This window comes from Synchiropus splendidus, chromosome 14 (genome assembly GCF_027744825.2).
Source record: "Synchiropus splendidus isolate RoL2022-P1 chromosome 14, RoL_Sspl_1.0, whole genome shotgun sequence".
In the NCBI taxonomy this organism is placed as follows: domain Eukaryota; kingdom Metazoa; phylum Chordata; class Actinopteri; order Syngnathiformes; family Callionymidae; genus Synchiropus; species Synchiropus splendidus.
This window is the reverse complement of record NC_071347.1, coordinates 16,681,286-16,694,387: the sequence shown is the minus strand read 5'-3', so window position 1 is coordinate 16,694,387 and position 13,102 is coordinate 16,681,286. Positions and strand designations below refer to the sequence as shown.

Here is a 13,102-nt window from a genome sequence, read left to right as displayed (position 1 = left end):
CTTGAGTCAGAGAAGCAAGACTGCTTTTTAAGTGGAGGGGATCCTCAGATATATGCCCCGTCCGAGTCCCAGCGGCACACCTAAATACTGGGAATAAGCCATAAATCCAAAGCATACCTTTCCCTACCTCATCCTGACTGTCAAAAAAACCTCCCCCCACACTGCTCCTGTGACGGACATGATCATAACTCTTCCACAGAGTAATGACAGGAAAAGAGAGAGAGAGAGAGAGACTCAACACCTCCCCAACAAACTGTAAATCTGCTCTGTTGAGAAGCCCGACCAAAGCCCTGTAATTGCCATACAACATAAACAAACCCTCTACTTACTTTCCTCACATTAGTTGGGTTGTTGGCTATCGACTGAACCAAGGTTGAATTTTCTCCGCTATAGCATTAACTCTTACCCCACATGTATATTAAGTTTTGAATTAGTTTTAGGCTATTGCACAACCACTTTCTGATAAATACGTGCTTGCTACAACTAGGAGTTGCTCTAAAGAACCTGCCACAGAGTGGGTCCTCTCTTCTTCCACAAAAGAGCTTTAAAAAGGGCGTTTTCTACAGTCAAAACACATGTTTGTGCCCATAAAGTTGCTCTGTGTTCACCCAGCCACTTTGATTTGAAGAGCTATCAGAAGGTCTCTGCATCCTTTTAAACACAGTTTATTTGTACCCTGTAAAAATAATTACATTTTGTTTTACTGTTGATTCTTCTCTCTCTTTAGGCATTTCCCGTCAGTGGTTGCCACAAGTAAGATGGCTGTCTATTTGGAATGTAAATGAATTGATCCTCTAAAACACGTTGTAAAGCAGCCATCTTGGTTTGGTTGTTGTAGTATCTCTGGGTTAGGCAAGTAGTCAAACACAAACAGATGTGTCGCTAATAAAGGAGCCAGTTATAACTAGTTAAGCCTTCATATCTGCCCATGTTTCAGGCTGTCACCGGTGAGTCTGGTTTTTAAGGGAGAGTGTTATCTAACTTTTTGGGGCGGATGAGGAAACGGGGAAGAAAAAGTGCTGCCGTGAATTTAGGACAATTACCAAAACCTAACTTGTCTATTTTTACAATTCAGTTCTTTTTCTGCTCTCAAGTTAATACCTATCACCAATGTGAAGTCTGAGTTAGTGATGACTGATCGTCCTGCTTTCATTTGAAGTCTTGCTCTTTCCTCTTTACTCCTCGCTGTAACATGAACTACAGGTCCTGATGCTCCACTGTTTCCATGACAGTGTTTACCTGTGTTCCTGTCTCTGAGGGCCCAGGTATGCTGGAACTCCCAAGGTAAATATTAGGTGGGTGTGATGGCTGCACATGTGAAAAGCAGTATGACCTTCGAAATGGAAGTAACCCGTGGCTGTGTCTTCATGCTGCTGAGAGTTCATTTCAAGAACGTCACAGTCAGAGACTCTGTCTTTGATTTCCATCACCCTGTATAATCCAAAACAGAGGTGGAAGGCTTGCATTAGTCATGGGTTTCCTTGAGTGTTTGTCTCTGCAGGGTGGCTCGTAGGGAATTGCTGGAATTCCACGGTCTGTCTATAAAAACAGGGATGGAGGAGGAATATTAGTCTTTCTTCCACTGAGCCTATGATTTCCACGGTTTCCAGTGTCATGTGCACCTGCCTTGTTTTGAATCAGTCAGAAGCTCTAGTGGCCAGGCATCCCTACCCTGCCATCATTTCATTTGGGGGGTTTTTAGTGTATTATTTGCTTTTTAGCTAATATACAAATGTGTTGATGTATTTCATAATGAATGTCGTATGTCTTCAAGTCAGGTTTTCACTCACTAGAAAATTAATGTTGTGTTGTTTCGAGCTTGGAAGGATGTTTTACATGATTTCAACTTGGCACCTGAACTTGTTTTGTTTGCCTGTATGACCGCATACTTTAATTCTTATTTTATATTCATTCATTCAATATCTACAGCTTGTCAGGTCACGCCTGAGCGTCAAGAAGCTAGATTTCAACCAGATATATATGTTTCATCAGGGCCTTTATCTTTTTGCCCACTTCAGGAAGAAAGAAGAAGTCAGACAATGGACTGTCTTGTCCTCAGAGGATGAATCAGAACCTCTCATGTTCAGACAAAAAGCCGCCTGTGTTTGGCCTCACCACAAGCTTAAACCTCTATGTTAAAGTACAGGTTTGGCCCAACTTGAATTTTTTTTTCACATCTGATGTTCAGCCAATGTCAGTGAGAGCTTCACAAACTGTGAAATTGAAAACTAAGTAACTCAAAAAGACGAAAAAGGTGTGAATAATTGATATGGTAAGCCTTGGAAGCGGACTTTAAATAACTAATGAGTTTAGCTTCAAACCTGTGACACTCGAGGCGGTAGAATTCATAATTCCTTAATGTCACCATGCAAGAATAAAAGAAAAAAAACACTTAAAACAATTACTCATGTTGCCACAGAAAGGTGGGACTGAAGTTGGCGTGGCATGATAAGTCAGCAGATTTTTGAATTTGCTTGGAAATATAGTAGACTGTCAATTATTGGCTGCTTTTTCTGACTTAATTTTAGCTATCGTCATTATAGTTTAGAAAACATGCCAACAATTATGTGACTCTTTTACCTCAAGGAAGTATATTAGACTTATCCCTGCATCACTTAGCATTACATTTCAGATCTTAAATGTTGATATGCTGCTTGTGACCGAGCAAGCACAGTGTATTGAGTTGAGGATAGAATAAATGACCACTATCTACCCCGATATTACAATGTTAAAATAGTTGGCCAAATACACTTTCTTAAGTTGAATTAATTTTCATAAATACGGTCAAAACAAAACCATTTCTTCACTAACAGACTGTTTGATTTGCCAACTTACTACGAGCAGTGACTATCACCCTGTCAAATGTGCTGTTTGCTGAATGTCACCTGCCTTTCTCTCAGTGTGCTCGTGTGAGAACGCTTCTCAAATGTTCACATTATGTGTGTTTGAGCCTGGATGCGAACAAAGCAATGTCCTCCTTCCCTTGCAAGCCTTGCTGACTCAGGTCAGGAGTATATAATTACACATGGGCACCCATCAGCACTGCAAGAGCCGGTTCACACTATATGACACACACACTTTTGTGCACACCAGGTTTCGCCTGCAGCCAGTCAGACCCTCTGTGGAGCTCAGTCCTCAATATATGAGCAATATCATTCTCTCCATTAGCCTCAGCTAGATCTGTGGATGGATGCATGAGTCAGCTCATACTCGGTTACTGGTTCTGAATTGAACCTGTGAATAAATAAGAAAGCTAATATGACTCATGCATCCTGTTGGATGATGACACGATAGGTTTAGTCATGCCATTGTATCCAGGTCTCTATAAGCTAATGTTGTCACATGTTTTTGGGAGTGTTGTTCTTAAAAAAGTGTGCTTTGTTTACTCAAGTCTTCAGCCAATCGTGCGATACGCACTGTTCTTGTGCAACTCTCAGATAGAACTTCTTGTCTCCAAATATGAATGAATACATTTCCCATCCATTCAATATTCTAAAAATAATCACTGTTTATTTTTTCAATAATTTCCTGAAGGGATCAATGGGTTCACCTAAGTACAGTTTAAGGAAACCCAATCATGGTGCTTCTGGTTTCATATTAGTGCCAGTTTTACTGTTCGCAGTATCATATTTTCATGGTTTTGCTTTTGGAGTCATGTGTACATGGTGCAGATACCTCAACAGAGGTCTCTGAAACCAAGTGGTCCTCTAAAATGTACAGCAGTTACATTTTTGCTAACCTGAATGACATTACCTCTTTGTTAGCCAGTGGATAAAACGGAATTTTAGATGCTATATTTCTCCTACTAATCTTGTTTTTCATTGTGTTTTGCTGTGAAGCTTTGCAGCACTACTGCGGTACTGATTCCCAGACCTATATTTTTAAACTTTTCATTTCTTCAGAGCTACGCACCATGTGGGTTTCACCTTTTGCTGCTTATGAATAGTAATTCAGATTTCACGCCTAATCTTGATTTATGTTGCGTGACTGTTTATACTGACAGACACAGGTGATTCGTAATAGCCGTGTCAAGGCCTTCCACGTCACTCGCGTCGTGCCTACGTGACTTTCCCTAACCGCGCATTGGAAATGGCTTGAGCTAACTAGCTTGCGCTAATCTTATGTATTTGCCTCACCATGATATTTAAATCTTTGTAAACATTTGCTTGCAAAATTTGCCCTTCATGAGAAGGCGAACGCGCCTCCCGTTTAAATGAGTCACTCATCCACTCATTGAAATTTCACACTCAGACGAACCGATCATTGTAAAGGAGAAAACTGAAGCTGCAGCCACGAAACAATGAAGACTAAACCGTATTAGCAATTTCTTTCCGATTCCTCAGCGTGGTCATTACCATGTCAATGGAGTTGGACAGACGGGGGCTGCTTTCAAAGACGTTTCAGTACAGAGGAATATTTATAAATGAATATGCTGGGAAATAATGTATTATTTATCAGATGTGTAAAAGCTGAAGAAAAGTGATGCCTAAGATGGGTTTACTTTTGAACAGGAATCGAATATATCAGCTATAATAGAACATATCATGATGTATTTGGTGGTTTAATGTTTTTTCACCCGAGACAAAAGGTGTGAAGTCAGCGTAGATTGTGTGTATTTCAGTTGCAAGATAGCGTCATTAGGTCTCAATTTATAAGGCGAAGAAAGGCACCAGATTTCCTCTGAGAGTTTATAGATCATTTAATATTGTGCTGTGTAATTAGGGTGCTGACTGGATCGTCTTTGACTTTGGCTGTGTGTGTTTACTCTCAATGGTCCTTAAACACAACAACACTTGGTAATCTGAAACCCAACAAGGAGTAGGATGAATAAAGAATGCAAAGCAGCGGGCGGACACGAGGGACAAAAACAGCAAGTATCTATGCTTTATTGCTTTTATCTGTCGCAACATGTGGACCCAGCAGATTGGCAGTAAACACGACTGATGACCCAGTGATGCCACAGGCAACAAAAGAGAGGCATGTCTGTCTGCACAGTGTGGAGTGACAACAATAGCAGTGTGTGCTGTCCAGATGACACAAGGCTAATGGTGCCAATGTCTTTCTGAATGTTGTCTGCCTTTGCCAACCTTGAGCAGCCTGGTACAGAGGGCGCCGGTCTGTTCATTGTCCCCAGTGTGCAATGTTTAACCTACTGTGTACACTTAAAGCAGCGTGGCCTTGTTTTCTCTTCCTCTTGCTGATAGGGATTTCAATAAATGGAAGACACACACACACATACCTGTCCTAAAGAGCTATGTCTCTGTAGAGATAACAGGGCGAGTGACAGCAAGTGCTTGTAAAGATGGGTTAAAATGAAATGGCCACCACGCACGTGCAATCGACTTGATGAACACCTGACAAGGCGACCTTTGGACTCCAGCATTTGCATGTCAGTGTGCTCTCTTCTCACACATAGTCACTTTCACACACATTCATCGACGGTTGGGCAACCTCACACATAGCCAGAGGGACCAAGAGTAGAGAGGCCTTTCGGTAACTTGAAGGTCACAAATATTCAGTCTGATCCCAGAGAGAAATAGCCACTAAATCACCCAATGATTTGACGCTGTACACCGTCTGTTTTTCACATCTTTCCTCCACCTAATGAAAGGGTTAGTTTAGCCATAACTCAGTTACACTATCTCAACATCAGCTTTGAATTTGTAGGTCAGCTGTATATCTCCTTGCAAGTTGACAAGGCTCAGGTATGTGTAGGACTGTGTGGATTCTGTGGCGTGCACAGCACGTTCAATTCAAACTGAACAAAGCCAAGCAGAAAAAACAAAATGACTTCTCTGCTCTGTCGACAGGCAACTTCCTACATTAACACTGAGCTTTCCTTTGCTCTCGATTGTGTCAACGCTTCTCATGCATCAACAAAAAGGTTTTGAACGATGACTCACTGTGGGGAATGTCATTCATTAAGATGGCAGCGCGAAACGGTCCGTTTTTCAGATGGTGCTGCGACAGTGTGAAAGATAGGAGAAATTACTTTTTTTTGGCTTTGCTGTTGTACCACTTTCAACTCTATCGTATACATTTCAGGATTTTATTAGAGAATTATTTAAGCCCCTGAAATCTGTCTTTGCACACGCAACAAAATGTGTGACTGCCACCTCTACTGGTAACCACTGTTTAGTTGGATTAACTCTGCGATGCTCTCGAGGATGAGATGATGAAAGACACAGAACGGGTCAGCTCCATGAGACATGGAGGATGAGGGAAGACACAGCGCAGAGATGTGCTCACGTCTCCAATCACTGCCATGTTGTCAGCCACCCTTTCTCATCTTCATCTGTGCGGCGGGTTCTTTCTCCACCCTGCTTGTCAGCTCCGCATGTGTGTCATCCTCACTGTCACTCTTTCGAGCTTTTTCATCATACATCATGAATTGCCTGTTATCTTTATTTAATTCACAGAGCTGCCTCTTTCTGAAGAGTGCCAGTCTCAGAACGGTTACCTCTTTCCGTCTTCCTTCTATTTCCTCCTCTCTGTCAACAGAGCAGAGTTGAGTTTCACCTGAAACTGTGGATGCTCTGGTGGGTGGGGTCAAACAGAGGTGGGATTTAGCGAAGATTGCTTCCTTTTAGACGGATAATGGTGGCGCTGTAAGGTTTTGTCGAAAAACCATTCTCTTGTGAATAATATGGCTGTTATACCACTGTGCCGTCTTTCAACCCTGGACTGCCATTCGAACAAACTATATAAAAACTCAATAGTCATTTCATCTCCCTGAACTGATTTCAATGATGTCATACCTTCTTGCTTTTGAGTATGAGTATAGTAAGCAATATTATTCGACTAATCATTTGGTATCCAATTGCCAAACTCTTTTCTCAGACAGCCAGCCGGATGAAAGCAGGCGGGCTCCACTTAACATCCTTTTTACCACATCTTGATAGATTCTTCTTCAAGTAGCAGTTAGGACCAAAATAACACGCACAATGTTGTGGAAATTCCATTTCTCGATAGCATGCTAAATAGCTTTTCATTTTGTGTATTCAGCAAGAGTGCTGTCGAGCCACAAATATATGTATATGATAACAGAATCCTGGGGCCAAATTAAGTCTCAGCAAGGGCCTCACTTGGCCCCAAGGTCAGCTTTTGGACATGCATGCTGTAGTTATTTGAAGGAGGGATTAATGCTGACCCAAATCCTCTGAACCAAGACGCATGTTTGTTTGCATATTGATTAACGTTATTTTTAATATGATAATCGTAGAACAGGCCTGACATACATTCTCACTGTGGCTATTTTCTAGTGGACTTCTTGCGTCCTAGAGTGACTCAAAATGAAGCTTCACTCAGCAAGGGAAACATTTGGGTCTGTTGAAAGACCAATGTGTGAGCACGCAACACAGGGCAGCTCCAACATTGGACACAAAGGTACACTTTAAATAGTTTGAGAGTCTTGGGAATGAAAATGCATTGGACCTGTAGAACCTTTCCAGTGACAATGCCTCTTGGAGTGGTGAAAATACAACTGCAATGTTTGATCTGATGACTGAACATTTAAATTCTTCAAACAAAGATGTGTACAACTACAGTTGAAGCATTCGCCTATTGTATTTAGAAGTCATTTCTCAGACAAAACCTTTACGTAAATGTCATCTACAAATAAAATTGTCTGGCATTATTTCACATCGTAATTCAAGGCTGCAACACATTCATAGAGAACCTTTCAGAAATTTGAGCTCACTTCACAGCTTAAAAGTCACATTTCCTCACTGTTAACTCTTTCTCACACACATTTCTCAGAGCAGGTTGAATGTGTTTTTCTTTTATCTGATGCAGCGAGAGCTGACAGAAGACTCCGGTGCAGGCTTAAGCGGATGTCTGGTTCTCACTATTGTCATATCTGTGACGGAGAGAAAAGACAGCAACCTGAGACTAGCAGACCTGTTTGTTTCCTGTTCAGACACATTATCACATTTCACCATCCAGCTGGGACAAAGACCTGAAGCGCCACGAGCCGAGAGACGATCTGTTTGCCTCTTTACTTTAAAAAAATAATTTAAAAAATGTGTGGTCGTCTCAGTCAATTCATTACTATTGTTCATGTGCTTTTTTTTTAAGGTGAAAATGTTTTTGGCTTCATCCTTTTGGCTTTTATGTCGTATCCCCTCTACTGAAAAATGCTGTTACCAAATACCAAAGTAGATGATTGTCCACTGGCGCTGTGACTCAACCAGTTTAATCATTTCAAAGAAAGAACACTGTGTGCCGGGTTACCGAAACAATATTGACATTTCTTCTGCATTGGAATTCGGATGTTTTAGTTTGACTCGCACTCCCATTTCATATCAGGTTTCACTCCAGAAGAGTGTGTTCAGTGAAAAGAATTTCCAGCGCTCAAGATCAACTGTCTTGATCTGGCATCTGTGTTTGAGCTTTCAGTCTGCTGCTTTGTGGGAGTTTGTGTTTGGCCTCTAAACAGCTGACAAGTTACGGTGGTGCAGGGCAGCCGGGCCGGCACCTGGGTGGGGCAGGTGGGTTAAGCGTTTTTTTTAAGAAGGAATTCTTATGGCTAGCTGATGAAGTGGACGCATTCCACCTTTGATTGACAGCCATTGGAGCTCAGCCAGAGGCCATATCAAGTCATGTATTTCAGCAGAGCAATGTTGCCGTCATGCACTGGTGGGGTAACATTACTGTAGTACTGGTGTTGTTCAGCATATTCTCTTCTACATTTTTATTGCTCGGCTTCTGTTAAGAATAGTGAAGGTAAAATACACACGTATACACTCTTCTCCTGCCACATGTCTGTTATTCTGAAAGCCTAAACACTGTTTTTGAAGGTCCCTACAACAGACTCACTTGACTTGCTCCACTTTCGCTGTCTGTTCCTTTCGGCGCTAAGCTATCATAACAGCTTTGAAGGAGGGCAGCAGAGCGTTTAATTGGGTTACAGATTGGTATTTATGCTCGCAGGTCCACCACACACTGACAGAGCTCTTAACTATAAACTAAGAACATCACAAAATACTACTCTGCCGTTCCCCCTCCAGCTGTGGGCCTTGAAATTTACAATTCAATGACGCCTCCCTACAGCAAAGATTATTTCTGACGTCAAGTTGCTTTTTTTAAAAGTACCTATCTGTTGTAAACGTGCGGCTGAAAGGATCAACGTGTCCATGTGTGCTGTTTTGGTTTGAAACAGGTTGTGTCATATGTTGGGCCAAGATTACATCATCATCTCCTCCTTTGACAAACTAGCAACAACAAAGCTGAGTCCCAAAACACTTCCACATACAGTAGAGCGTCTTCAGAGTTACTGTATACTGTACAAATCAACCCTTGACTGGTGTGTATCACATTATGTATAACCTTAGCTCAGCTATCTGGACACATTAGTGCATATTTTCCTTCTTTTCTGGCAGATGGATGTAGGCATTTCGGCCATTTTCAGTGGGAAAATCCATAGAATCGTTGTATATATACTGAGTGTCCATGCACAGCACATATCATAAACAGATGAAATTTAAAAACATATCCATTTGCCCTCTATTCAGGCGCAGTAAATACAACCCATAATTCCATGTTGGCTTATATCTTCTTTCAAAACACATGAAACCAAGCTGCAGCCATCTTGAGAAGGTATATTTGTGGCGTATTTCTGTATCAAGGTTGGGGCGGAGTGAAACACTTTAGTAATGTATGTGTTTACTCCCCGACAGTTTTTCATAGCTTGAGCTTTTGCATTTTTACTAGCAACAGGTTGTGGATATTAGTGACTAACAGGTCGTGTCATGGAGGATGTTATTGTGCGATTACATCATTGTTTGCTTGTTAGTCAACAAGCAAACATAGTCTTGTGTCCCTGAGCGCTGCACAGGCGCTACTTTGAAACATTAAACACAGTCTTCTTTATTACAGAGCGGGTATCAACAGTTTGTTCGTCTTTTGTCTCCTTTCAGAGCAGATGCCATGCAGCTCTGAGCTGAAGCCAAAGCTCCTGTGATCGCTCCGGAAGACCAGCGCTGCCCCTTAACCCCTCGCCCCGATGGAGCTCAAAGTGTGGGTGGACGGAGTGGTGCGGGTGGTGTGCGGCCTGTCCGAGGAGACCTCCTGCCAGGATGTGGTCATCGCTCTGGCTCAGGCCATAGGTGAGAGGCATCATTAGACCAAAGTTCCTTTGAAAATTAATTTCACTCACCAGCGACCTCAACCACGAACAGGATTATAAACGGGTCATTTCAGAGTCAATCCTGCCTCTGTACCCTCTGTGTGTATTATAGCCACAAGCCGCAGCATCTCGGAACAACATAACTCCAGATTTAGCACTCCCCGCCTTCCACGCGTGAGCTAGCTGCCGAATCATTGGGGAGGATTTGTCCTAATTTCAAGGTCCTGGTGGAAACTTGAGTTTATTTGAACCTTTCTTACATGTGGTGTGAGATTTAAACAGATTCTGGTTCAGTGAGACGGACTTGGACATACTATTGAATCATCTGTTGCCATCTATTCCATCAGGGTTTAGATGTGACCAGACGTTTTCTTAAACATCCTCTTCAGACTTGATCAGTTCTCAGAAGTCGAACTAGATTTGAGAAATAATGAACTTCTTTTAACGTTGGCAGTGTCGGTTTGTCATTTGCTGTTCATCACAACACGTAAGGTTTTTGGATTCTAGGGTAGCCAGAGGTTGGATTGTAAAATATTTGCTCAGATTAGCACAAAATGTAGGGTAAACTAGAGTGAAAATGTGTTTGCAATTGAATATATTTTAACAGTGGTTAAGTAAATTCAGTAAATTCAAGTAAGTAAATTAATTCCATTTGTGGGGGAAAAACAACCTACTTTTAGAACTGATATATAATCCAATATTACTGTGTGAAAATGTTTAAATATTATTGGAAACATATGTCATCATTCGATATTGATTTAATGATCAATTATTATTATCATTATTATTGGGTTTGATGTCTATTTCTGTCTTGACACATGAGGCACATGAGGCTTCTCTGATCCACCTTCTGTGCTCCCACAGGTCAGACGGGCCGCTATGTTCTGATCCAGCGTCTCCGAGACTCAGAAAGGCAGCTGCTGGCCACAGAAAGGCCCCTGGAGTCCCTGGCGAAGCTGGGCCAACATGGCAGCGAAGTCCAGTTTTTCCTCCGCAGAACTGGGCCGAGCAGCAGCGACGCCCCTGGATCCAAACATGACAAATCAACTCCACTGCCAGTTCCCAAATATCCAGAGTTGGACCCATCCAAGCGCAGCCAGCCCAAGAAAGCGCTCACTTTTAACCTCGGACCATCGACTTCGCCAAGATCGAAACCCTTTAAGAGGTCTCCTCGAGATTCCCCAGAGCAGAGAGCGTCCCTATCTCCGTCTTCTAGCTCCTCATCCATTCATATGCCATCGCCTTCTCCCTCTCCGCCAATAGGTCCATCCAAAGAGGAGGTTTTTAGGCGGGTTCTGCAGCAGCAGGAGAGACTGAGAGCCATGGAGGCTCAACTGGACTCCTTAGAGATGGAGTCTCTTAGCTTTGATCGCCCCAGCTCATCCCCCTGTCCCTCACCCGTTTCTGATGCTCATTTGCAAGGAGAACTGGATGCTCTGGAGCAAGCGCTCCGCAGGAACCACGCGGAGCTCGCCCACGAGCAGTACTGGGAAGAGGAGCTCCAGGCGGAGCTGGAGAGGGAGCGAGGAATGAGAAGAAAGCTCGGGGAGCTTCACGCCAAGTTAGATGACTGCGGAAGACGGCTCCACGACTTCTCTGTTCGCTCAGCCCTGCTGGAGCAAGAGATCCAGAGGGAAAGCCAAGCAGAGTGGAAAAATAACGGCCCAGAGGAGTCCCTGGAGTCGGCCAAGGTGGAGCTCCAGAGCCAGGAGCGAAACGGCGCTGAGCTAGAGGAGCAACTCTCTGAGACTGATCAGGCTCTGGGGAAGGCGGAGTCTCTGCTGCAGGTAAGGAGAGAGGTCACGGTAGTGGAGAGAGGCTTGTGAAGCCACATCTGTACACCACATCCCTCTCCTGCAACAACACTGCAGCAGACAAACATCAGAACAAGTCCACTTATGCGTCCTCATTTTATCTTTACAAATCAATGTCATGAGTCTTGTCTGAAAATGCTGTACTGCCTGAAGAACAAACTTAGCGGTGAGCTGAACCGGTCCGGCCAGTATCGTGCTGCGCGCATGTTCTAAACCTGCCTCTTGGTGTTTGTACTACACTTCATCTTCTATATAAAATGCATCTTATTCATCAGCTTGTGGTCGAGTGTGATGTTTGATTTAGATGTCCCGCGTAGATTTGGGCATTCGTACAAAAGACACACCCAGTTTGACCCAGATTCTCGACAGGAACCTTGAACCGTCACAAACTTGTTTATTAACACTGAAACCACTTACAGCCGTGTTATCTGAGGGCGGCTTTCACATGACGTTAATGGGTGTTGGATATGCAGAGTGTGAGGGTATTGACAAAACACTTAAGAAATCGAGTAAAAGCGTTTTTTTGGAGTAATTTAAAACATGTGAGCAGTGTATCGACTTCACCCGGAATTACATCAATTGGAAAACACATCTATTATCTTAGTTTAATGCAAACACAAACAGGTTTCATGAGTAACACAAGGGACCAAACTTGGTGCTTGAAGGTCACACTATTGTATTATTTCTTATCATCGAGTGTGTATAATGTGTAATTTATAACAGCTTTACTTTTATCGTAATTCGAACAGACCCAATAAGATCATATCAGAAAAATATAAGGTCAAACTTGTGGGGCATTGAAAAGTAAAATGTGTCAAGAAAACAATGTTGCAAGCTGCTTGAAAGAATGTTCAGTGTGTGTTCAGAATGTGCAGTCTAAAACAGGCCTTGTCCTGCATGGAAAAATACTGCTCATATGATGCCAAATTAAAATGAAAGTTTTACCATCAATTTATAAATGTCACTACCTTTTATATACATTTCACCGAGTTAAAAGGTCAAATCTTGTGGTAGTAATAAAGAAAAATATAATGGAAAAAAAAGATGACAGACTTCATAGGACCAAAAAACTCAAAGTGCAAATAATGAATAAAAGATAAAATACGACAAGTAAAATACGTAAAAATAATACTGTGTTCATAATTCTATATGTGGAAACTTA

At 42.4% G+C, this 13,102-nt stretch overlaps 1 protein-coding gene across 1 annotated transcript in view; it reads left to right on the top strand.

Moving 5' to 3' along the window:
• Nucleotides 1–13,102, top strand: part of rassf7a (Ras association domain family member 7a) — a 36,439-nt gene that overhangs the window by 17,989 nt on the left and 5,348 nt on the right. The window contains exons 3-4 of the mRNA XM_053885132.1: nucleotides 9,918–10,106; nucleotides 10,991–11,913. Of these exons, the coding sequence (XP_053741107.1) occupies nucleotides 10,004–10,106; nucleotides 10,991–11,913 (1,026 nt within the window). The 5' untranslated portion in view covers nucleotides 9,918–10,003. The remainder of the gene's footprint in view (nucleotides 1–9,917; nucleotides 10,107–10,990; nucleotides 11,914–13,102) is intronic.